The sequence below is a fragment of the Myxine glutinosa genome, chromosome 8 (genome assembly GCF_964187855.1).
Source record: "Myxine glutinosa chromosome 8, kmMyxGlut1.1, whole genome shotgun sequence".
In the NCBI taxonomy this organism is placed as follows: Eukaryota; Metazoa; Chordata; class Myxini; order Myxiniformes; family Myxinidae; genus Myxine; species Myxine glutinosa.
In genome coordinates this window covers 161,009,340-161,035,594 of record NC_136268.1, presented here as the reverse complement: position 1 = coordinate 161,035,594, position 26,255 = coordinate 161,009,340, and the positions used below count along the sequence as shown (strand labels likewise).

Here is a 26,255-nt window from a genome sequence, read left to right as displayed (position 1 = left end):
GAAGATAGCATCCCCACCTCCAGGGCGAGGCTCAAGTCTATCATACCGGAGGAGGGAGTAACCCGGGAGAGATACCAAGGAATCAGAGACATCATGAAGGTGGAAAGTTTCTGTTAAGCAGATCACGTCTGGTTTGTCAGAAGCAACCTGTATGGAGAGATCAGTCAAGTTTGAGCAAAGGCCCCGTTTGTTTGAGGTCCATACCGTTAATGAAGAGGAAGGGGGAGCATCGGATACAGAACAGGGGGAGGAGGGGTAAGGTAAAATGTGGAAGAGGAGGAAGAGGTAGGGAGAGCTGTTGAAGGTGTGTCAGAGATTTCAGAATAGCTTGGAGAAAGGGAAGAATGGGGCGGACAAAAGGTTTGATGGTGATTGGGTGAGGCACAGTGAGGTGTTATTTGAGGAGGGGGAAGAGCGAGGCAGAAGGTTGGGGGAGATGAAGGTGAAAGTTGGAAGGGGGAAGAAGTGGGGAGGACGCTTTGAGGAGGAGGGGTGAGAGGGGAGTCTAGGAGGGGAGGAGCGAGGGGGGAGATTTGAAAGGGATGGGTGATGGGGAAGATTTGGAGGGGAGGGGCAAGGGGGAAGATTTGAAAGAGATGGGTGATGGGGAAGATTTGGAGGGGAGGGGCAAGGGGGTCGATTTGGAGTGGAGGGGTGATGGGGAAGTTTTGGAGGGGAGGGGTGATGGGGAAGTTTTGGAGGGAAGGGGTGATGGGGAAGTTTTGGAGGGAAGGGGTGATGGGGAAGATTTGGGGTGGAGGGGTGTGATTGGATTTTGAAAAGGGTATGATTAATGGGAAACGAACATTTATTGCAAAATGAGTTTATTGAGACCTTCGAGTCCAAAATACGTTTGAGGACGCTGAAGGAGGGGTGGAGTGCAGGAGAGTTCCGGGAATGTAGAAAAAAGGAACTGTAAGAGATGGAATTTTTTTTGGGAATGAATAGATTTGGTGAGCAAGTCGAAAGACTTTTGATTTGACTTTTGAAAGTCAAAGACTTTTGAAAAATTTGTTTCTAATAGGTGTTATTTTGAAACATTTTGGACAAGGTTGGACTGCAGGCATTGGAATAAAATTTGCTGAGTGGACCTGTAAAATTTGTGTCTAAATGAATGTCTATGTGCTGCCGTGTCTTAGAAATTGTCTCAAGGAAAATGATGAACACCTGTAACGGCGTGCATCACTGAGCCCAAACTCAAACCATTGGACACATGTTGTACTACGAGTTATACTCTCATTTTGACAATGATGAGCAGGAACTATGTGTGGAGTGATGGGTAGATATGGAGAAATAAAAGAGCAAGACATGCATAAAGGTAAAGGTGAGAAAAATTAGTTTGAGAAAATATAACCACAGAAGTCAAAAAAGAAACGAAGAGAAAAACCTCCACTCAAAAATAGTAAAGGTGGAAGAATTACTTGTGACTGCACTCGTGTTGATTTTATGATACCAATTTTGAATAAACATGCCCGAGTTGCGTGCAAGTTATGGTGAGCGTGTGTGTTTGTGTGTGTGTGTGTGTGTGTGTGTGTATGTATGTATATATGTATGTGTGTGTATATGTATGTGTGTATATGTATGTATTTGTATGTGTGTGTATATGTATGTATGTATGTGTGTGTGTGTGTGTGTGTGTGTGTGTGTGTGTGTGTGTGTGTGTGTGTGTGTGTGTGTGTGTGTGTGTGTGTGTGTGTGTGTGTGTGTGTGTGTGTATATATACATATGTGTGTATGTATGTGCATGAATAAACTCCTGCATGGAATTGGTGAAAAATCCTGACAACCACAAGGACATATTCGCAATCCCAAATGCAAATCAAACCCCCACCACCCTCCCTGCCCCACCCCCTTGCACTCGAGCCCTACCAAGCTCAAACCGAGAACACCCCCTTCCCCTTCCCCGCTCGCCCCTCTCTTGGTATTCCAGTCAGCAAAGCGAGTCCACATGTGCGCATTTATATATGTGTGCTTAGTCAATGGTGATGCAACAAAATAAAGAAATACTCTTTTGAGGGGTAACATTTCAAACAATGAAACCGACACTCGGGTTTCAAAAACATGTTCAACACAATAAGCATCGCAATATATGTCCACATGTATTCCTTTTCTGTCAAAACAAAATTACCAGCTCCAAACAATTGTCTAAGCGACGAGTTGTACTCACACTTGTCAATTGAAGCACCAGCCATGTGATAAAAGGTGAGCGCTGTGTCCACATCGTTAATGTTCTTCAGAAAAGTGAAGAAGTTTTGAACTTCCTCAAATGTCACACCCTTTACACGAGACAGACACTCGGTGAAATGGAACCACACCGGCACATATCAAATATGTCAGCGTGTTCACAGAAGCCAATCAGTAAAGTCTGACATTCACATTAACTTCATGCGAGTGAGGGTGCAAATGAACACAACCATCAGTGAATACAAGATCACAATCACACAGTGAGCTGAATTTTCAATCGCAATAAAATAGCGAGCTGGATTTTCAATCGCAACAAAATAGCGAGCTGGATGATCAATCGCAATCAAATAGTGAGCCGGATTATCAATCGCAATAAAATAATGAGCTGGATTTTCAATCGCAATAAAATAGCGAGCTGGATTTTCAATTGCAACAAAATAGCGAGCGGGATTTCCAGTCGCAACAAAATAGCGAGCTGGATTTCCAATCGCAATAAAATAGTGAGCTGGATTTCCAATCGCAATAAAATAGTGAGCTGGATTTCCAATCGCAATAAAATAGTGAGCTGGATTTTCAATCGCAACAAAATAGCGAGCTGGATTTCCAATCGCAATAAAATAGTGAGCTGGATTTCCAATCACAATAAAAGTGAGATAGATTTCCAATCGCAATAAAATAGTGAGCTGAATTTTCAATCGCAATAAAATAGTGAGCTGAATTTTCAATCGCAACAAAATAGTGAGTTGGATTTTCAATTGCAACAAAATAGTGAGTTGGATTTTCAATCGCAACAAAATAGCGAGCTGGATTTCCAATCACAAACAAAATAGCGAGCTGGATTTCCAATCACAATAAAATAGTGAGCTGGATTTTCAATCGCAACAAAATAGTGAGTTGGATTTTCAATCGCAATAAAATATGGAGTTTGGATTTTCAATCGCAACAAAATAGGGAGTTGGATTTTCAATCGCAACAAAATAGCGAGTTGGATTTTCAATCGCAATAAAATAGCGAGTTGGATTTTCAATCGCAACAAAATAGCGAGTTGGATTTTCAATCGCAACAAAATAGCGAGTTGGATTTTCAATCGCAACAAAATAGCGAGTTGGATTTTCAATCGCAACAAAATAGCGAGCTGGATTTCCAATCGCAACAAAATAGCGAGCTGGATTTCCAATCGCAACAAAATAGCGAGCTGGATTTCCAATCGCAACAAAATAGCGAGCTGGATTTCCAATCGCAACAAAATAGCGAGCTGGATTTCCAATCGCAACAAAATAGCGAGCTGGATTTCCAATCGCAACAAAATAGCGAGGTGGATTTCCAATCGCAATAAAATAGTGAGCTGGATTTCCAATCGCAATAAAATAGTGAGCTGGATTTTAAATCGCAATAAAATAGCAAGCTGGATTTTCAATCGCAATAAAATAGTGAGCTGGATTTCCAATCGCAATAAAATAGTGAGCTGGATTTTAAATCGCAATAAAATAGTGAGCTGGATTTTAAATCGCAATAAAATAGTGAGCTGGATTTTCAATCGCAATAAAATAGCACGCTGGATTTTCAATCGCAATAAAATAGCGAGCTGGATTTTCAATCGCAATAAAATAGCGAGCTGGATTTTCAATCGCAATAAAATAGTGAGCTGGATTTTCAATCGCAACAAAATCGTGAGTTGGATTTTCAATCGCAACAAAATAGTGAGTTGGATTTTCAATCGCAACAAAATAGTGAGTTGGATTTTCAATCGCAATCAAATAGTGAGCTGGATTTCCAATCGCAATAAAATAGTGAGCTGGATTATCAATAGCAATAAAATAGGGGACTGGATTTTCAATTGCAATCAAATAGCGAGCTGGATTATCAATCGCAATAAAATAGTGAGCTGGATTTCCAATCGCAACAAAATAGCGAGCTGGATTTCCAATTGCAATAAAATAGTGAGCTGGATTATCAATCGCATTAAAATAGCAAGCTGGATTTTTGATCGCAACAAAATAGTGAGTTGGATTTTCAATCGCAACAAAATAGTGAGTTGGATTTTCAATCGCAATAAAATAGCGAGCTGGATTTTCAATCGCAATAAAATAGCGAGCTGGATTTTCAATCGCAATAAAATAGCGAGCTGGATTTTCAATCGCAATAAAATAGCGAGCTGGATTTTCAATCGCAATAAAATAGCGAGCTGGATTTTCAATCGCAATAAAATAGCGAGCTGGATTTTCAATCGCAATGAAATAGCGAGCTGGATTTTCAATCGCAATAAAATAGCGAGCTGGATTTTCAATCGCAACAAAAGTGAGCTGGATTTCCAATCGCAACAAAATCGTGATTTGGATTTTCAATCGCAACAAAAGTGAGCTGGATTATCAATCGCAATAAAACAGTGAGCTGGATTTTCAAACGCAATAAAACAGTGAGCTGGGTTTTCAATTGCAATAAAAGATTTTGCTGGATTTTCAATCGCAATCAAATAGTGAGCTGAATTTTCAATCACAACAAAATAGTGAGCTGGACTTTCAATAGCAATAAAACAGTGAGCTGGATTTTCAATCGCAATAAAACAGTGAACTGGATTTTCAAACGCAATAAAACAGTGAGCTGGATTTTCAATCGCAATAAAACAGTGAACTGGATTTTCAATCGCAATAAAGGAGTGAGTTGGATTTTCAATCGCACCAAAGGAGTGAGCTGGATTTTCAATCGCAACAAAGGAGTGAGCTGGATTTTCAATTGCAATAAAAATAAATAGTGAGCTGGATTATCAATTGCAACAAAATAGTGAGCTGGCTTTTCAATCGTAATTAAATAGTGAGCTGGATTTTCAATTTCAACAAATGAGTGAGCTGGATTTTCAATCTCAATCAAATAGTGAACTGAATTTTCAATCGCGGCAAAAAATGCGCACTCCAAGCCAAAATGTTATGTTTGTTATGCAGTGTATGATTTTGATTCTTCCCATTAAAGCTTGATAGCCCATTGGTATAAATGTCTGAAAACTTGTTACCTCCACCAAAGAAGGTGGGCAGAGGTTATGTTTTCATGCCTGTCTGTTTGGTAACTTGCAAAATCGAAGATTTGCAAGCATATTGGTTGCGCTGGGGTCTGTGATTCTTATGTCTGTTTGTCTGTCTGTCTGTCTGTCTGTCTGTTTGTCAATCGCCTGCAGATCCCAATTTTAAACCGATCTGCACGAAACTTCACCAAATGCTGGAGTTAGTTATACGGAAGAAGCCTATCAATTTGGAGGTCAAAATACCAACACAGGCCAAAGGTCTACAACTGTCACATTTCTAAAATCCTCAATTTTCATCCGATGGACTTGTAATTTGAAGAGGATTTGCACAGCAGGTCACTGAATTCAACCACCCATTATTTTTGATGCCAACGTGGACCAAAGGTCAAGAACTTAGGTGCAATTTATTCCTAAAATCCTCAATTTTCATCCAATTGACTTGAGATTTAACGAGGATTTGCACAGCAGGTCACTGAATTCAACCACCCACGATTTTTGAGATCAAACTGGTTTTAGGGATTTCGCAAGTATCACATGCTCTGCACAACATCTTTCTTATTTTTTGTTTTTCTGTTGGATATCTCAAAACGTTATGGACAAGTTCGGACTAAACTTGGTAGACAGTTTGGCTCGACAAGGACGAAGCAATTCGATTTTGGTTAAGATCTGGGTATCAGATAAAAAAAAATTTTTTAAACTGATTGATTCTTCACCATTGAGTGATAGGACCCCAAATTATATATATATTGTTGCGAATATGGAATTTGACCTCCATATCCGCTTGTAAATATTCCCCTATCTTCTCCGATACTCCCCAACTCTCCCCTTACCCCATTCCCTAGTCCCATTGTCTGTAAACAACACCCATTAGAGCCGATCTTCCCCTTCATTCCCCCATTAAATGTCGTGCCCAGGTCCCCCGCACCACACGTAGACAATTATAGGACATCTTGCTAGTTATTCTTAATCTATGTCAGTTAAGGACTTGTTTCCATTAATTATGACTCTTCGTTGCACCAGAATGTGATGATATGGCACCAGTAGGAGTTTAGGACCTTCCCATACCTCCCCGCATCTCTTCCCATCATCTCAAGCTCCAACAACAACCACAACAACAGCGGCTTTGCGTCCTCACTCCGGCTCGGTTGGCCGCCATTGAACATGTGCTCGACGGGGTTACCCAGAAGGGGGCTCCCTGTCGGCCCCTCGTCAAGGGCGGAGCCGGTAACCCCCGCACCCAATGAGAAGCCATGGGCCGATGCCATATGGGGCGGAGCTAACGAGCGAGGGCGTGACTCCCCGCCGGATATACGCGGCCCCGCGCCGGACGTGACGTCAGATGCGCCCCGAGCTTGGAAAGACAAGACGCCACCCTCCCGAGCGCTGAGAGACCTCCTGCATCTGTTGGGCCGCGCCATCCTGTCCCTGAGCCAGGTGCACCTGAGCCATCGACTGCCGCTTTCCTGGCCATCAAACCCCGTGTGAGTGAGCCTTGTCCCGTTTATCTGTGGTCTGTCTAGGGTTAATATAAGAGTGTGTTTAAGTGCCCACCTTCCTATGTTTCCCTCTTGTCCCTGTAATCTAACCTTTTCCGCCTTAATATAACCTCCTCCGGAGGTCTTGAGAACTGAACCCCTGGTGTCGTATTGTGTGATTATAATCCAGCCGGGTGTCTTCTTTTCCTTATTGAGCCAGCATAGCGCGGCTTCGTCGACGTTCGAGTACAATCGGGTAACTTGTACGGATACGGCGGCCATCCCGCTCGGCCCACCATACCATCAAAGTCGTATCTGTAACAATTGGTGTCAGGAGTGGGATTCGGACCCGGGACTAAATTAGTTAGGCCCAAATTTTGGGAGGGAAAATCGATCCGGAGCGCGTACTGCGCTCGACAAAATCGATCCGGAGCGCGTACTGCGCTCGACAAAATCGATCCGGAGCGCGTACGGCGCTCGACAAAATCGATCCGGAGCGCGGGTACTGCGCTCGACGAAAGTATAACGGCGAAATTTCGAATTTGTTTTACGAAACTCGAATTTTGAAAGTCGCGCTATGGCGGATCAAGACGGCTGGGGTCCGGTAGGGGAGAGTGAAGCAGGGTCGGTCCAGGACCAAATTGAGACACGTGAGGAGAGCGAAACAGCGGGGGTAGCAGACGCGCGAAATGGCGCCTCGCACATAGCTACGTGGGCCGCACCCGCTGCACAAGTGGGAGGGATGGCCCAGATGCAGGTCCTCATGGAGCAATTTATGGCGCAAATGCAGGCGTCCCTCAAACTGCAGAGTAACCAATTGGGGGTAATGGGAAACCAAATGGGGGTAATGAGGGACGAAGCGAGGGCTCAGAGTGAGCAAATGGGGGTAATGAGGGACGAAGCGAGGGGTACCAGTGAGGGATTAGACAATAATTTTAAGGGATTAGACAATAATTTTAAGGGATTAGACATGAAATTTGGGAAATTAGACGATAGATTAGGGGAAATACAGGAGGGGTTAACGGGGGTAGAAAATAGAATGGCTGCCCAGGAGAATCAGATAGAGGGAGTGAAAAATGGGTTAGAGGGGTTAGAAAACAGGATGGAAGGCAAATTGAGGGACATGAGGGACCAAGCGGAAAGGGAAGTTAACCAAATGGGGCAGCAGATAGAGGGGGTCAGAATGGGGGTAGAAACCAAACTGGATGCTCACAGGGAGGAAATGGAGCAGATGAGGGTGGCATCTGGGCAGGAGATGCAAGTGATGGGAGAGGAGATCAGAAGAGGAGTGAGTGAGGAGGTCGGAGGAGTGCGCGAGGAGGTGAGGCACTGTGAGGAGCACATGGAAAAGGAGGTGAGAAAGGGGACTGTAAAGTTACAAGGGGGCATAGAGGACCTGACGCAGGAGGTGGAGCAGCTGACGGTGGGACAGACGGAGTTAGTGGAGCAGGTTCAAAGGAACACTGCGGTATTAGGAGGGTTAAAAGCGACACAAAACGACATAAAAAACGACTTGATAGCGACAAAGAGGGAATGTCAGATGGTACGTGAGGGACTGACAACGAGGCTGGACGAGGTGATAGAGGTAATGGAGACGAAGGACCGGCAGGTGAGGACGCACCTGGAAACGGTCAAGGTAGCCTTAGAGGATGAGCTTGAGGAGACGTACCGGGGAATAAAAGAGGTGAGGCACAAATTAGAGGAAGTGGAAGAAGGGGTGAGCGAAATTAAGAAGCGACGGAGAGAGGATAAGAAAGAGATAAAGGAGGAAGTAAAAGAATTGGTCCAAAGTCTGTGTTTGGATCGTGATGTGCTCGTTAACCGGATGAGGGATTCGCAGGTGATGGAGGAGAAGCGAAGAGGAAGAGGACCCGGTGTAAGTGGTGACCAATATGGTCGTGCGTATGATGCGCCAGGGGATTTAAGAAGCTTGGGGGTCGAGATGGACCCGGGTGTTCGTGAAAGGCCGTTGGTGAGGTGTGCGACAGGTCTGGTGTGCGAAAAAGGAGGTGTGCAAGAAAGTCCGACTCTGGGGTGTGTGAGGAAAAAGTGCGTGCCAAGGAGTGAGTGTGCTGGCGAGAGTGAGTCGGTCGTAGCGCGTGTGCGAGGGAGCACATGGAAGCGTGGTGTGGTGAGTGTTACAGAGGGTGTGACGGGAGAGTGTGCGCAGGAGTGTGCGCGAGAAAGGTGTGTGACGGACAGGTGCATGAGGAAAGAGTGCGCTGTCAGAAGTAAGGAAGAGTGTCCACCTGTGGTGAGTGTTACAGAGGGTGTGACGGGAGAGTGTGCGCAAGAGTGTGCGCGAGAAAGGTGTGTGACGGACAGGTGCATGAGGAAAGAGTGCGCTGTCAGAAGTAAGGAAGAGTGTCCACCTGTGGTGAGTGTTACAGAGGGTGTAACGGGAGAGTGTGCGCGAGGAAGGTGTGTGACGGACAGGTGCATGAGGAAAGAGTGTGCTGTCAAGAGTAAGGGTGAGTGCGTTGTCACGAGTGGAGGTGAAAGTAGTGAGAGTGACATGGAGCGTGAGTTAGTTGTGACAGGTGAGCGAGGATGTACACCTGGGATGGAAGGATGCACACCTGGAATGGTAGAGCGTGAGTGGGAATGCACGCTGGAGTTGGTGGTGAGGCACGTGGTTGGGTGTGCGAATGAGAGCACACCTGTGATTGTCACAGAGGAGGTGACCGAGGAGGGGGCGCGAAGAGGTGTTTTGGTGAGGTGTGCTACGAACGAATGTGTGCCAAAATGTTCGGTGGTCAGGTGTGTGACCAAGGCTGTGAGTGGAATGGGTGTACCTGGGTGTGTAAGGAAGGGTACGAGGAGCATGGGCACAGCTGGATGTGTGAGCAAGGAACGGGCTGCGGGGTGTAAGCGTCCAGGTGAAGCATCGACGTTACACGGGTTAGAGGTTAGAGCGACTTTTAGCCGAAGCAGGCCCTCGGTGCGTGCCGGGCCTCGCTTTGAACGGCCGCGTCCAGGCTCCACTAGGCGGAGCTGGCAGCCCGATAGGAAGGGTCGTTATGGCAACCACGTTTTGTTGAGGCGTTCCGGCAGGTCGAGATCGGGACATTGGATGGCTCCACGCCGAGGTGATGCGTGGGATCTCGGCCCGGGTAAGCCCCCGTCCCTGCACCGAGTGCCGGACGCATCCAGCCGCTGGCACAAAACAACCAGCATCCATTGCTTGGCTTTACGAAGCCGGGCTTTGGACAGGAATTGGCGCACCGAGAGGCAGTAGTGAGTAGACTGGGTGATGAGGTTAGTGTTTTGGACCCAAAATTAGAGAAAAACAAAATTTGATGATTGGCAAGGGATTGGCAGTAGTGATTGGCAGATGATGGGCAGTGATTGGCAAATTTTTAATTTGTTGAAATTTGATGTGCAAAATTGGTAGTGAGAGACCCCCGATGTGGTGGGATGGCATCCCTGCCACCCTGCCCAGTGGGGCAAAGGAGCAATAGCTTATGGGGTGTATGGCAGTGAAAACTAGCCCGGGTGGGTTAGGTTATATTGATAGGGATCTAGAGAAGATGACCTTAGGTAACGTTAAGATTAGTTAGTGACTGATACCTGTAGTGGGGACGCAGGTAGATTAGTGTGGATTATAATGACGAGGGAGCGCAATAGTTAAAGGGACGACTGGGAAGCGCAAGTTCCGCCTCCGGGGATTAAAGAACCAAAAAGTTTCAGAAGGGAGTAGTTAGCTGAGATGATGCCGTGTGTGGGAGAATTGAACAGGTGTGATTGCACAGGTGTGCAACTGAACAGGTGTGATTGCACAGGTGTGCAACTGGACAGGTGTGAGGAACAGTGTGTGAGTAATGAGTGTTGTGGATCAGCGCGAATGCGCTTGGGGAGAGAAGGGTGCAGGTGGCACCAGGTGTGAGAGCACAGGTGTGCAGGTACAGGTGTGTGGAGAGAGTTAGAGTAAGTGGTACGGAGTGGTGTGCATGGTGCGAAGGTGTGGATGGGGGAAGAGTGGACCCCTATCACGGATACCCGGGGCGGGTAGTGTAAGTGTTAGGTAGAGGGTGCAGGTAAATTGTGGTTGGATATTGGCATTTGTGGTGCGGTTGCAGAATGGTGTTGTGAATGGGTGCATTAGTGTTGTGGAAATGGCTGGGCGTGTAGCCTGTTAGTGTGTGTAGTTGGTTTGGGCACTCCACCACTGTAAGGATGTCGGCCAGGTGAGGCCGCAGGTGGGCTCTGGGAGCCGGTAGTTGTGAGTGGGTGCCTGAGGATCCCGGGTGTGGATCGGGCAGCCCAGTGCCAGAGAGGGCACGGAGTGGGGAGAGAGCCAGAGGGCCTTCCCCAGGTAGTTAGGTTAGGGTGAGGAGCAGGTAAGCTCGGAGGCAACTGCAGTGGTGGAGGTGTGCAGGTGGGTAGACCCACTGGGAGAGGTACACGCCGCAGCCCAGAAATTGTGCGAGGGCACCGGGAGATGAATCGGGGGAGTGAGACCCCAAATTGAAGAGCACCACAGTTTGGCCAATGGGAATTGGTTTTTAGAACCCATAGTGTAAGAGGGCCAATGGTTTGGCCGGAGAAAGCCCCCGGGTAGTGTAAAGTTGTTAAAGTCATTTAGGAGATAGTTAGGATTGATGAACCTGTCGCACCATACGCAGCCACTTGCCTGTGGTGATGATGATGACTCCACACCTGTGTTTTCTTTGTTTGTTGCAGGAAATGAGATTGCTGTGAGGATTTGTGAGACGCATCACGACGTGGATGAGACATTGGGGTGATTCCATCTCTCCCTCCCTAGGAGGGACTGATGATGAATTGGTGATGGCAAATTTTGATGTTCAGTTGGAGATGGCAAATTTTGATGAGAGTTGAAAATGGCAAATTTGATTGGTTAGGAGGGAGAGAAGACGAATTTGGTATATGGGAGGAACGGGGAAGACAGTAGGGATGTTTGTTGATTTGTAAAGTAGATGTTTATGAGTAGTGTTGTGTTGTGTGGATGCAGTAAGGGGTAAGGGAGGGGCCATGTAGGTTACCTGGTGGGGGGGGGCGTACGATAGGAACGTACCTGTCTCACCTGGTTCCCATGTGCCCCCAGTGTGCATCATCTTGTATTGCGTGCACTTTTGCGCCCTTACCACCTTACTCACTTGTTTCTTCTGTTGTCTCCCACCTCCGAGGATCTGGCTTTGGGGTAGAGAGAGAGGAGAGAGAGGTGCTGGCGACGCAGTTGTGGGCCTGCACTTTCGCTGTTCGCTGCCTGGATCGATACACCATATGGACCGCAATGTTTGTGGCCACCCACGATGGACCGCAGTTCGTTTGCGGCCAAGCACCACCCGGGGATGGACCTATGGGTCAACGTGGCACCTATGCCATACAGGTGAACCACTTTTAGTTAACCACCAAGTGCACCACAAGAAGAGCAAGAGACACCTGCAGGGTTAGGGGTTGTCGAATTTATTTTTATTTCATTGAACAATGGTGACTGCACCGATTGGTGGTGGGGTGGTGCTGTTGATGCTCGGGAAAGGGTGCTCTGCACGTTATTAAAGGGCCGTCGGCCACAGAGCACTCGTGGGTTGGTGTATCGATGTTGGCAAGCGCGCTCTCTCTATGCATAACATCTGCATGTGTTCCTCCAAAAACAGGTCCTGGATCGTAGTGTAAATAGCAGCGTAGTCTTGTAAATAATGCTCCCTACCGGCTGTATGTTTAGTTTGAGAATTCTTTCCGGATTCGGTTATCCTGTGGGTGTGTTTCTGTGAGGAGAAGGGTGCAACGTCGCAGGGGGACATATTTACTCATTTGTGAATATCTATAAAACTGTCGCACTCAGGGTAGAGTTAATAGTAGAGGGAACTACATTGCGTGCCACACTAAAGTAGGTAAAAATTTATCGGGTCGGGACGCCCCGAGGGTAGAGAAGGGTGCAATGTTGCGAATATGGAATTTGACCTCCATATCCGCTTGTAAATATTCCCCTATCTTCTCCGATACTCCCCAACTCTCCCCTTACCCCATTCCCTAGTCCCATTGTCTGTAAACAACACCCATTAGAGCCGATCTTCCCCTTCATTCCCCCATTAAATGTCGTGCCCAGGTCCCCCGCACCACACGTAGACAATTATAGGACATCTTGCTAGTTATTCTTAATCTATGTCAGTTAAGGACTTGTTTCCATTAATTATGACTCTTCGTTGCACCAGAATGTGATGATATGGCACCAGTAGGAGTTTAGGACCTTCCCATACCTCCCCGCATCTCTTCCCATCATCTCAAGCTCCAACAACAACCACAACAACAGCGGCTTTGCGTCCTCACTCCGGCTCGGTTGGCCGCCATTGAACATGTGCTCGACGGGGTTACCCAGAAGGGGGCTCCCTGTCGGCCCCTCGTCAAGGGCGGAGCCGGTAACCCCCGCACCCAATGAGAAGCCATGGGCCGATGCCATATGGGGCGGAGCTAACGAGCGAGGGCGTGACTCCCCGCCGGATATACGCGGCCCCGCGCCGGACGTGACGTCAGATGCGCCCCGAGCTTGGAAAGACAAGACGCCACCCTCCCGAGCGCTGAGAGACCTCCTGCATCTGTTGGGCCGCGCCATCCTGTCCCTGAGCCAGGTGCACCTGAGCCATCGACTGCCGCTTTCCTGGCCATCAAACCCCGTGTGAGTGAGCCTTGTCCCGTTTATCTGTGGTCTGTCTAGGGTTAATATAAGAGTGTGTTTAAGTGCCCACCTTCCTATGTTTCCCTCTTGTCCCTGTAATCTAACCTTTTCCGCCTTAATATAACCTCCTCCGGAGGTCTTGAGAACTGAACCCCTGGTGTCGTATTGTGTGATTATAATCCAGCCGGGTGTCTTCTTTTCCTTATTGAGCCAGCATAGCGCGGCTTCGTCGACGTTCGAGTACAATCGGGTAACTTGTACGGATACGGCGGCCATCCCGCTCGGCCCACCATACCATCAAAGTCGTATCTGTAACAATATCATGATTTTTTTTTTTTTTTTTTTTTTTTTTGTATACAATATCGAGGCTCGTGAAAGAGCGAACATTAATCACATGAACACACAGAAAGACAAACCGACACATAAAACATATAACATAGGGAGCGGTAGACAAGATGGGGAGAGAGGGGGAAGGACACAAACAACATTTGAGAGCAGGGACCGAGAGACATGGAGACATCGAGAGATCTGAGAGAGGGCGAGGGCTTTGGGGGGGGGGGGGCGTGGGAAGGGGGCAGTGGGAGAGGTATAAAACATATGGACACTGCCAGGACTTCCAGGAAAGAAGTTGGAATTTCAAACAAGGTGGATCTGGGGTGAATTAGCGGGGGTAGAAAAGATCAAGGTTTTGGATGGGGGAAGATAAGAGATGGTGGTGAACAGCTGTTTTAAAGACCTGGAGGGAGGAGTGGGATTGAAGGGAGTGAGGGAGTTTGTTCCAGAGGCGGGAGAAAAGAGGAATGAAAGAGTGAAGGTGAGCGGAGAGCCGAGATTTCGGCAGTTTAACCATCAGAGGGTTGCTGGCAGATCTTGTGCGACCTGTAGGAATATTTGGGGGACAGAGCACAGAGAGAGCTGGGGGTGCAAGGCCGGAGAGGAGTCGGTAGAAGACAGAAAGACCACCTACCTGCCTGCGGTGAGTGAGTGAAAGGCCCTCAGAGATAGCTTCATCGCGGGAGATTCCAATAATTCTGAAAGCTTTGGTTTCAACAGCGTGAAGCCGAGCTAGGTGTGAGGCAGGAGCACCGGCCCATAGGGGAGAACAGTATTCCATTGAGCTGCGGATGAAAGCCTTGTATGTGGTGAGGAGCTCAGGTGTGCCGAGGAAGGACTTCGCACGACGGAGGATGCCCAGTCGGCGACTGGCTTTGGAGGCCAGCTTGGAAATGTGGTTTTCCCAAGAAAGATCATGGCAGATAGTGAGACCCAAAATCTTGAGCGACAGAACTTCTTGGAGAGGATTGTTGAGAAAGTAGACGGGAGGGTTGTCCAGTCGATCTTTTCGGAGAGACATAGTAAGAGTGTGAGATTTGTCAGGATTGAAAGACATGTTCCACTTGTTTGACCAGTCTGTGATTTTGTCCAGGTCTTCAGAGAGTGAGGAGGCAGCAGACTGCCGATCTGAGGGAAGAGGAATGGAGCGGCAGAGAGTGGAGTCATCAGCAAAGAGATAGAGAGGATTTTCGAGAGAGTCAGAGAGATCATTGATGAAGACCAGAAAAAGCACGGGGCCCAGAACACTGCCTTGGGGAACTCCAGCCTGAACAGGAAGAGGAGATGAGAGAAAACCATTCAGGGCCACACGTTGACGACGACGAGAGAGGAAGTCCGCCAGCCATGCGTGGAGATTTCCATGGATACCAAAGGAGGAGAGTTTGGTGAGCAGAGCGGGGTGCCAGACCGTGTCGAAGGCACGTGATATGTCGAGGGAGACAGCTCTAATTTCCTGTTTGGCATTGAGGACCTCCATCCATTGTTGAGACAGCAGAAGCAGCATGTCCAGAGTAGAGTGACCTGGTCTGAAACCAAATTGATGATCAGAGATCAAGCCATTGGAGAAGAGGAAAGATTTCATATCAGAAGCAATGATGGATTCCATGACTTTGCTGATAATTGGGAGAAGGCTGATTGGTCTGTAGTTGCTAGGATCTGTTTTTGCACCTTTTTTGTGCAAAGCGGTGATGTTGGCTGATTTCCAAGCAGATGGCAGTTGACCTTGAGCAAAAGAGAGGGTGAAGAGAACAGAGAGAGGGTGAGATAGAGCAGCAGAGCAGGATTTTAGGACCCGTGGGCTGATGCCGTCGGGTCCAGTTGCAGAATCAGAGTCGAGGGTTGACAGAAACTTTTCCACCTTGTCAGGAGGAAAGGACACGGAGTCCAGGAGCAGCAGGGTACGACTGGGTATGGTGGGTACAGAGATGGATGGGTTTGGGACACAAGATTTAGAGGCAAACACAGAGTTGAGGCATTCAGCTTTTTCACGTGCGGAGTCAGCTGTGTAGCCGTTTGAGGTAAGGGAGGGGATGGAGGGGGAACAAACACCAGAAACGGATTTGACCAGACGCCACCAGGATTTGGAAGAGGGAGACAGATAAGAGAGTTCGGTCTTGAGAACGGAGAGATATTGTTTCCTGGCTCTCCTGAGGGTGGACACACACTTGTTTCGGGCTTTGTGAAAGGAAATGAGATTTCCTTCCGTTGGATTTGCTTTCCAGGAGACGAAGGCAAGTTGTTTCTGGGCAACAGCCTCACCACAAGATTCCGTGTACCATGGACGGGAGGAAGGGTATGACAACTGAAGATGAGATGGGATAAATCTGTGCATGAGAGAGAGCAATTTACTTTGGAAGAATTCCCAGGATGAGTTGATGTCAGAGGTGGTAGAGATGGGAGACCAGTCCAGATGATTGATGGCTGCTTGAAGACCGTGCCAGTTGGCCTGAGTGAAATGCCAGACTCGTCGACGCTGAGCAGGCTCCCTGAGGATGGTCAGAGAGATGTCCACTTTAACAAGGACATGATCAGATGATCCGATCGGAGCAGAAGAAGAGCAGCAGACATTTTCAGGGAAGTTAGTCATAACCAAGTCCAGAAGAGAAGATGTTCCGTTGACTGAGATCCGGGTCGGGAAATTGACAGATTGTGTCAGTCCCAGTGAGTCGCAGAAGTCCTTTGCTGAGGAGCCATGGCTGGTGAGAGAGGTACCCACACCCAGCCAACTGGCATGATGACAGTTGAAATCACCACATATGAGGAAGAGAGAGTTGGGATGAGTAGATAGAAGTTGGTCCATATCATCAGACAGCGAGATGTAGATGGAGTCATCACTGTTTGGTGGACGGTACAACACACATATGAACAAGAGGTGGGAGCGAAGGGGAAGCCGTAGCCAGAGGTATTCCTGGGGGTGAGGTGGAGAGAGTGCAGTGCAGGGCGAGTGAGGAAGAGAGTTTTTGATAAAGATAGCAACCCCGCCTCCAGGACGAGGCTCAGGTCTATCATACCGGAGGAGGGAGTAGCCCGGGAGAGATACTATGGAATCAGAGACATCATAAAGGAGGAAAGTTTCTGTTAAGCAGATCACGTCTGGTTTGACAGAAGCAACCTGTATGGAGAGATCAGTTAAGTTTGAACGAAGGCCCCGGATGTTTGAGGTCCATACCGTTAATGAAGAGGAAGGGGGAGCATCAGATACAGAACAGGGGGGAGGAGGGGTAGGGTAAGATGTGGAAGAGGTGGAAGAGGTAGGGAGAGCTGTTGAAGGTGTGTCAGAGATTTCAGAATAGCTCGGAGAAAGGGAAGGATGGGGCGGACAAAAGGTTTGATGGTGATTGGGTGAGCCACAATGAGGTGTTATTTGAGGAGGGGGAAGAGCGAGGCAGAAGGTTGGGGGAGATGGAGGTGAGAGTTTGAAGGGGGAAGAAGCGGGGAGGATGCTTTGAGGAGGGGGAGTGAGCGGGGGGAAATTGAGAAGCAATGAGGGTGGGGAGATTTGAAGGGGAGGGGTGAGGGGGGAGTTTGGGAGGGAAGGGACAAGGGGAGGGATTTGAAAGGGATGGGATATGGGGGAGATTTGGAGGGGAGGGGTGAGGCAGGAGTCTAGGAGGGGAGGGGCGAGGGGGCGTCTTGGCGGGGAGGGGTGAGGGAGTAGTTTAGGAGGGAGGGGGCAAGGGGGGAGATTTGAAAGGGATGGGTGATGGGGAAGATTTGGAGGGGAGGGGTGATGGGGAAGATTTGGAGGGGAGGGGTTATGGGGAAGATTTGGAGGGGAGGGGTGAGATTGGATTTTTGAAAGTGTACGATTTATGGGAGACGAACATTTATTGCAAAATGAGTTTCTTGTGACCTTCGAGTTAAAAATACGTTTAAGGACGCTGGATGGAGGATGGAGTGCAGGAGAGTTTAGGGAATGTAGAAAAAAGGCACTATAGGAGATGGATATTTTTTTTGGGATGAATTGATTTGGTGAGCAAGTCGAAAGCAGCCTTTTAAAGAAGAAGAAGAAAAAGGTGTTATAAAATATGACGGAAAATATGACGGACGGAATTTTAAAAAGTTGTGGTCGGATTATGACAAAACTAGGTGGACGAGTTGGTGAGGTGAAAAGAACAGGTTGATTAAGATTTAATTCAGGCCTGGATCCAGATCTGGCCTATCAGTGGGATACAAAACGTAAACTGTTCAGCCTGATGGAGATATGCTCTCTACTGAGCGCCATTCTAGTTTGCAGCTGAAGGCGCAGCAAAATATATCCAGCCACAAGATGTATTCGAGTTCTGGATTTCAACCATAGTACCTGGACTAAGCCATGGGGCATGCACACCCCTTTCCTCCCCACCACCCCACCCCGAGACAGAAAGTGCCTGCACCCCTAATCCCTCTCCCCCCCTCCCCTCTTTCTTCTGGCCTTCCAGTATCCTGTTGGGAACCACCACCTACGATAAGATAAGCAAGACCTTACACACACCATCCTGTTTACTACAAAATTCAAAAGAAATCCCAGATATAAATCGAACATGCATTTGCACTTGCGTATGACAAGTGCCATCGTCCTATCAACTTCCCACACCAAATTATCTTTGAGTCATAAATTTTAAGCACAGTACAATCAGTATGTGCAAAAGCTGAACGCTAAATGAGATTATATAAACACAATGCAAATCAAATCAGTAATCCCTCTGTTAGACAAAGCAATACAAGCTCACTCAATTAGTTTGTAAAAACGCCCATTACAGCAATATCAATTCCAATGCACTCATACAATCACGAGAGTGGTGCATTGGCTCATTGTGCAGGCAGTCAAATTTAAATGAGGTACATACTGTACAAATGTACAAGCACAACCTGGATAGCGCTAACATTGCTGCGTGTTTGGCCTATCAAATGGAACCCATGTTATGCAAGCGGTTTCACACAAAAGTCCATAGATCTACTTACAGGGCCGTCCTCAAAATTATTCTTCAAACGCTTGTACATTTGTTTCAGCTTCTTGGATGCAATTCCACTGTAGGCGAGCAGCATGTGCCCGAAGCGTTGCTCCGAGATGCGCCCTTCCACGGGGTCATGCCTCATAAACTGTGGGGTAAAAATTAATCACACAGATGTGAGCCTATCGACATTACAAAACAAAAAGACATCCTTACTTATAAAGAAGAACCATAAACATGATTTTGGATTTTCACAAATATCTGTCATCACCAAAACGTGCATGTGAAAACATCCCCAACTAGAATGGCACTTGGTAGAGTGCATACCGCCACCACCAGGCTGAACATTTTACATGTTATATCCACCGATAGGCCAGATCTGGATCCGGAACTTAACCAAAATTGAATCGGATTGTTGTCGTCACCGAATCAACTCATCCACCTGGTTTTGTCATAAACAGTCCACAACTTTTTGAAATATTATGCTATACAGGTATATTATTTTGGCCCCAACAATCAATGGTGAAGAATCGCTATAAAATCAAACTAGAACGGCACTCTTTGACGTCACGACGTCGACTGATATGCCTACAGCCACGTTATTACACCATTATAATACTTGTATCAAGTTTGATTTAAATCCATTCAGCTGTGCCCAAGTTAGCACATTTTTACCTGACATGACCTCTGACCTTTGACCTCAGAACCCCCCAAATCTAATCAGTTAATCGTTACATCATTATAAATATCTGTACCAAGTTTGAATTAGATCCCTTTAGCCATTCTCAAGTTATAGACATATTAGACGTTGACCTTTAACCTTTGACCTCTTGTACCCAAAATATAATCATTTAATCTTTACATCATTATACATACCAGATCAAATTTGAATTAGATCACTTCAGCCGTTCTCAAGTTTTAAGACCTATTACAGATTTGACATTTGACCCCAAAATTTAATAAGTTAATCTTTACATCATTATACATACCTGTAATAAGTTTGAATTTAATCAGTTCAGCCGTTCTCAAGTTATAGACCTATTACAGACTTTGACCTTTGACTTCTTGACCCCAAAATCTAATTAGTTCATCTTTACATCATTCTACATAAGTGTACCAACTTTGGTCAGAATCCCATCACTGGTTCACAAGTTATCGCAGTAACGGTATTTTTTAAACCTAAGATGACCTCTGACCTTTGACCTCGTGACCCCAAAATCTAATCAGTTCATTCTTTACATCATTCTACATAAGTGTACCATATTTGGTCAGAATCCCATCACTGGTTCACAAGTTATCACGGTAACGGTATTTTTTTTAACCTAACATGACCTCTGACCTTTGACCTCGTGACCCCAAAATGTAATCAGTTCATCTTTACATCATTCTACATAATTGCACCAAATTCGGTCAGAATCCCATCACTGGTTCACAAGTTATCGCGGTAACGGTATTTTTTTTAACCTAACATGACCTCTGACCTTTGCCCTCAAAATCTAATCACTTCATCTTTACCTCATTATACAAACCCGTGCCAAGTTTGACGAAGATCTCTTTAGCCGTTCTCAAGTTATTGCGGTAACGAAATCCTATCACGGACGGACGGACGGACAGACAGACAACCTGAGTCGGCGGAAGGAAAAAAAATTCCATATCCGGATCCGAATCTTCACCAAATTCGAATCAATTCTTCCTGCTCACACATTCAACCGGTTCATTAAGTTTCGTCCGAATTCGTCCATAACTTGTTGGGACATTGTGTTATATAACGGTTTTAGCTCTATTACTCGACGGTGAAGAATCATTAAAAAAAAAAATCAATCCAGATCTTCATCAAAATAAAGTTAATTCCTCCTCCTCACACACCCAACCTGTCCACCAAATTTCACCCTAATCCATCCATAACTTTTTGAGACATCCTGCTCAGACAGAAAAACAAGCAGGGGTGAATATATAACCCACATTCACCTCTGGTGGCATTTGGAGAAAGGTCTACGGTACAATGTAACACGGCAGCCATTTGGAAAAATAATTAAACCAAGAACAGAATTCATTCAAAAAAAAAAAAAAAATCAACAACATCTGTTAAACTAAACTATCATTTCTTTGGAACAGTCTTGGTCACAACCATTCTTAATAAAAGAGGATCCACTGTATATACATCACTCGGGACTCCATGGGATTCAAAACGAGATGGAAAATATAATGAGGTAGGTTTTCACACCATAAAACCACACAGAAAACACCATTTAATTTGCTAAAGGAAAAGCTATTAATATGAGAGCAATTGGTGAAGACAAACCAGGACAGTAAATCAGAGTACAAGACACCAATTGTCCATCCTGTACCTCCAGTTTCAAAATGTCACGTTGCAGTCTCCGCTGAAACTCCAGAAATTTATCGGTGGTCAATTTAGCCTTCTGGTCCTCTCCAAAGAAGTACGTGGTCAGCGCAGAGTTAAAACCCGTCTTGAGGGTGTTGCCGGTGGTCGCACGGTTCCTGTGACGCATGCCGATGCTCGTCTGGGATCGCACGATGCTCTGGACCTGACCAAAAAAATGAATATAAGAGAGGAAGAAGAGGACCTAGAATCAAACAATCAATACAGGAACGCTCATCAAATCAAATAGGAATGTTGTCACTGTGGATTCACTGCAAGTCCTCAATAAGGAAAAGACGATATAAAGAACAAAATGTTTAGAGATAACAAAATAGCACCATCCTAATACCTGGTCTGGAGCGAATGTTAGGATCAACACCTCAATTAAAGGTGGGGAACACATACACGTCTGGTTCAGGTTTGACCTCAAGAATTGGTTATTAGAGGCACAGTAGTGTTTATGGCATTTCGGAATTCACCTTGATAGTATTGGTAACCAAATCCCACAATCACACGTTTGCTGCTTTAATCCACGAAATGAAAATCGAGGTGGTGGAAAAATGCAATTGGAGCGAAGTCAATGGCGCACCATCGCAAACCCACCTAACGCAAAGTTGAAAGAGGTCAAAAGGTTCCACCAGAACGACCCAATATCAAATTTGGACTTTAAAAAAAAATCTTCTGTTTTGACCCTCGAGTTTTGACCTTTGTGCATGAACCAGGGGTCAAATTAAATAAATCGCTACATCTTTCATGCGTCCCCCAATGTTGATTGCACATACAAAGTTTAATTGGAAAAAAGTTTTAAAATGTCCCCATGATTGCATTTTTGGTATTTCACCTTTTGACCATTGGCCCAGGTACAAAATTATACCGCTGTGACACCTTATCACGATGTGGTGATCATAACCACCATGTTTGGTAAATTTCTGCGTGACCGTTTAGGAGGAGATAGTGTGACTGACGGAGACACATGGACAGATGGAGCAGATTACAATATCCGCATTAAAAAAAAAACACGTGGGGATAATAACAAAAAGGGAAGGATCTAGTGTCGTTATAAAAATTCTGGTTCACGAAAAGCATCAGGCCTGTAAATGTTGTGGAGAAAATGCAACATTGAATGACTTCCTGCACTGGCCATGTACACGTCCTAAGGAATTCTACATGAAGGAATACAGCAGCTAACACTCCGACACATTCTACAGCAGCTAACACTCCGACACATTCTACAGCAGCTTCCACTCCGACACATTCTACAGCAGCTAACACTCCGACACATTCGACAGCAGCTAACACTCCGACACATTCTACAGCAGCTTCCACTCCGACACATTCTACAGCAGCTTCCACTCCGACACATTCTACAGCAGCTTCCACTCCGACACATTCTACAGCAGCTTCCACTCCGACACATTCGACAGCAGCTAACACTCCGACACATTCTACAGCAGCTAACACTTCGACACATTCGACAGCAGCTAACACTCCGACACATTCTACAGCAGCTTCCACTCCGACACATTCTACAGCAGCTTCCACTCCGACACATTCTACAGCAGCTTCCACTCCGACACATTCTACAGCAGCTTCCACTCCGACACATTCGACAGCAGCTAACACTCCGACACATTCTACAGCAGCTTCCACTCCGACACATTCGACAGCAGCTAACACTCCGACACATTCGACAGCAGCTAACACTCCGACATTCTACAGCAGCTAACACTCCGACACATTCAACAGCAGCGAACACTCCGACACATTATACAGCAGCTTCCACTCCGACACATTCTGCAGCAGCTTCCACTCCGACACATTCTACAGCAGCTTCCACTCCGACACATTCTACAGCAGCTTCCACTCCGACACATTCTACAGCAGCTTCCACTCCGACACATTCTACAGCAGCTAACACTCCGACACATTCTACAGCAGCTTCCACTCCGACACATTCTACAGCAGCTTCCACTCCGACACATTCTACAGCAGCTTCCACTCCGACACATTCTACAGCAGCTTCCACTCTGACACATTCTACAGCAGCTTCCACTCCGACACATTCTACAACAGCTAACACTCCGACACATTCTACAGCAGCTTCCACTCCGACACATTCTACAGCAGCTTCCACTCCGACACATTCTACAACAGCTAACACTCCGACACATTCTACAGCAGCTTCCACTCCGACATATTGTACAGCAGCTTCCACTCCGACACATTCTCCAGCAGCTTCCACTCCGACACATTGTACAGCAGCTTCCACTCCGACACATTCTACAACAGCTAACACTCCGACACATTCTACAGCAGCTAACATTCCGACATATTGTACAGCAGCTTCCACTCCGACATATTCTCCAGCAGCTAACACTCCGACACATTCTATAGCAGCTAACACTCCGACACATTCTACAGCAGCTAACACTCCGACACATTCTACAGCAGCTAACACTCTGACATATTCTCCAGCAGCTAACACTCCGACACATTCTATAGCAGCTAACACTCCGACACATTCTACAGCAGCTAACACTCCGACATATTCTCCAGCAGCTTCCACTCCGACACATTCTCCAGCAGCTTCCACTCCGACACATTCTCCAGCAGCTTCCACTCCGACACATTCTGCAGCAGCTTCCACTCCGACACATTCTCCAGCAGCTTCCACTCCGACACATTCTACAGCAGCTTCCACTCCGACACATTCTCCAGCAGCTTCCACTCCGACACATTCTCCAGCAGCTTCCACTCCGACACATTCTCCAGCAGCTTCCACTCCGACACATTCTCCAGCAGCTTCCACTCCGACACATTCTGCAGCAGCTTCCACTCCGACACATTCTACAGCAGCTTCCACTCCGACACATTCTACAGCAGCTTCCACTCCGACACATTCTACAGCAGCTTCCACTCCGACACATTCGACAGCAGCTAACACTCCGACACATTCTACAGCAGCTTCCACTCCGACACATTCGACAGCAGCTAACACTCCGACACATTCGACAGCAGCTAACACTCCGACATTCTACAGCAGCTAACACTCCGACACATTCAACAGCAGCGAACACTCCGACACATTATACAGCAGCTTCCACTCCGACACATTCTGCAGCAGCTTCCACTCCGACACATTCTACAGCAGCTTCCACTCCGACACATTCTACAGCAGCTTCCACTCCGACACATTCTACAGCAGCTTCCACTCCGACACATTCTACAGCAGCTAACACTCCGACACATTCTACAGCAGCTTCCACTCCGACACATTCTACAGCAGCTTCCACTCCGACACATTCTACAGCAGCTTCCACTCCGACACATTCTACAGCAGCTTCCACTCTGACACATTCTACAGCAGCTTCCACTCCGACACATTCTACAACAGCTAACACTCCGACACATTCTACAGCAGCTTCCACTCCGACACATTCTACAACAGCTAACACTCCGACACATTCTACAGCAGCTTCCACTCCGACACATTCTACAGCAGCTTCCACTCCGACACATTCTACAACAGCTAACACTCCGACACATTCTACAGCAGCTTCCACTCCGACATATTGTACAGCAGCTTCCACTCCGACACATTCTCCAGCAGCTTCCACTCCGACACATTGTACAGCAGCTTCCACTCCGACACATTCTACAACAGCTAACACTCCGACACATTCTACAGCAGCTAACATTCCGACATATTGTACAGCAGCTTCCACTCCGACATATTCTCCAGCAGCTAACACTCCGACACATTCTATAGCAGCTAACACTCCGACACATTCTACAGCAGCTAACACTCCGACACATTCTACAGCAGCTAACACTCTGACATATTCTCCAGCAGCTAACACTCCGACACATTCTATAGCAGCTAACACTCCGACACATTCTACAGCAGCTAACACTCCGACATATTCTCCAGCAGCTTCCACTCCGACACATTCTCCAGCAGCTTCCACTCCGACACATTCTCCAGCAGCTTCCACTCCGACACATTCTGCAGCAGCTTCCACTCCGACACATTCTCCAGCAGCTTCCACTCCGACACATTCTACAGCAGCTTCCACTCCGACACATTCTCCAGCAGCTTCCACTCCGACACATTCTCCAGCAGCTTCCACTCCGACACATTCTCCAGCAGCTTCCACTCCGACACATTCTCCAGCAGCTTCCACTCCGACACATTCTGCAGCAGCTTCCACTCCGACACATTCTGCAGCAGCTTCCACTCCGACACATTCTACAGGAGCTAACACTCCGACACATTCTACAGGAGCTAACACTCCGACACATTCTACAGCAGCTTCAACTCCGACACATTCTACAGCAGCTTCCACTCCGACACATTGTACAGCAGCTTCCACTCCGACACATTGTACAGCAGCTTCCACTCCGACACATTGTACAGCAGCTTCCACTCCGACACATTCGACAGCAGCTTCCACTCCGACACATTCGACAGCAGCTTCGACTCCGACACATTGTACAGCAGCTTCCACTCCGACACATTCGACAGCAGCTTCCACTCCGACACATTGTACACCAGCTTCCACTCCGACACATTGTACAGCAGCTTCCACTCCGACACATTCGACAGCAGCTTCGACTCCGACACATTGTACAGCAGCTTCCACTCCGACACATTGTACAGCAGCTTCCACTCCGACACATTGTACAGCAGCTTCCACTCCGACACCTTCTACAGCAGCTTCCACTCCGACACCTTCTACAGCAGCTTCCACTCCGACACATTCTGCAGCAGCTTCCACTCCGACACATTCTGCAGCAGCTTCCACTCCGACACATTCTGCAGCAGCTTCCACTCCGACACATTCTGCAGCAGCTTCCACTCCGACACATTCTACAGCAGCTTCCACTCCGACACATTCTACAGCAGCTTCCACTCCGACACATTGTACAGCAGCTTCCACTCCGACACATTGTACAGCAGCTTCCACGCCGACACATTGTACAGCAGCTTCCACTCCGACACATTCTGCAGCAGCTTCCACTCCGACACATTGTACAGCAGCTTCCACTCCGACACCTTCTGCAGCAGCTTCCACTCCGACACATTCTACAGCAGCTTCCACTCCGACACATTGTACAGCAGCTTCCACTCCGACACATTCTACAGCAGCTTCCACTCCGACACATTTTACAGCAGCTTCCACTCCGACACATTCTACAGCAGCTTCTACTCCGACACATTGTACAGCAGCTTCCACTCCGACACATTCTCCAGCAGCTTCCACTCCGACACATTCTCCAGCAGCTTCCACTCCGAC

The 26,255-nt window shown here is 47.1% G+C and overlaps 1 protein-coding gene across 5 annotated transcripts in view; it reads right to left on the bottom strand.

Moving 5' to 3' along the window:
- MICU1 (mitochondrial calcium uptake 1) overlaps nucleotides 1–26,255 on the bottom strand; it is a 147,052-nt gene that overhangs the window by 16,396 nt on the left and 104,401 nt on the right. For all 5 annotated transcript variants that reach the window (XM_068125482.2, XM_068125480.2, XM_068125483.2 and 2 more), the window contains 3 exons: nucleotides 20,927–21,124; nucleotides 18,589–18,726; nucleotides 2,167–2,275 (listed from right to left, as the gene is read on the bottom strand). In XM_068125482.2, the coding sequence (XP_067981583.1) occupies nucleotides 2,167–2,275; nucleotides 18,589–18,726; nucleotides 20,927–21,124 (445 nt within the window). The remainder of the gene's footprint in view (nucleotides 1–2,166; nucleotides 2,276–18,588; nucleotides 18,727–20,926; nucleotides 21,125–26,255) is intronic.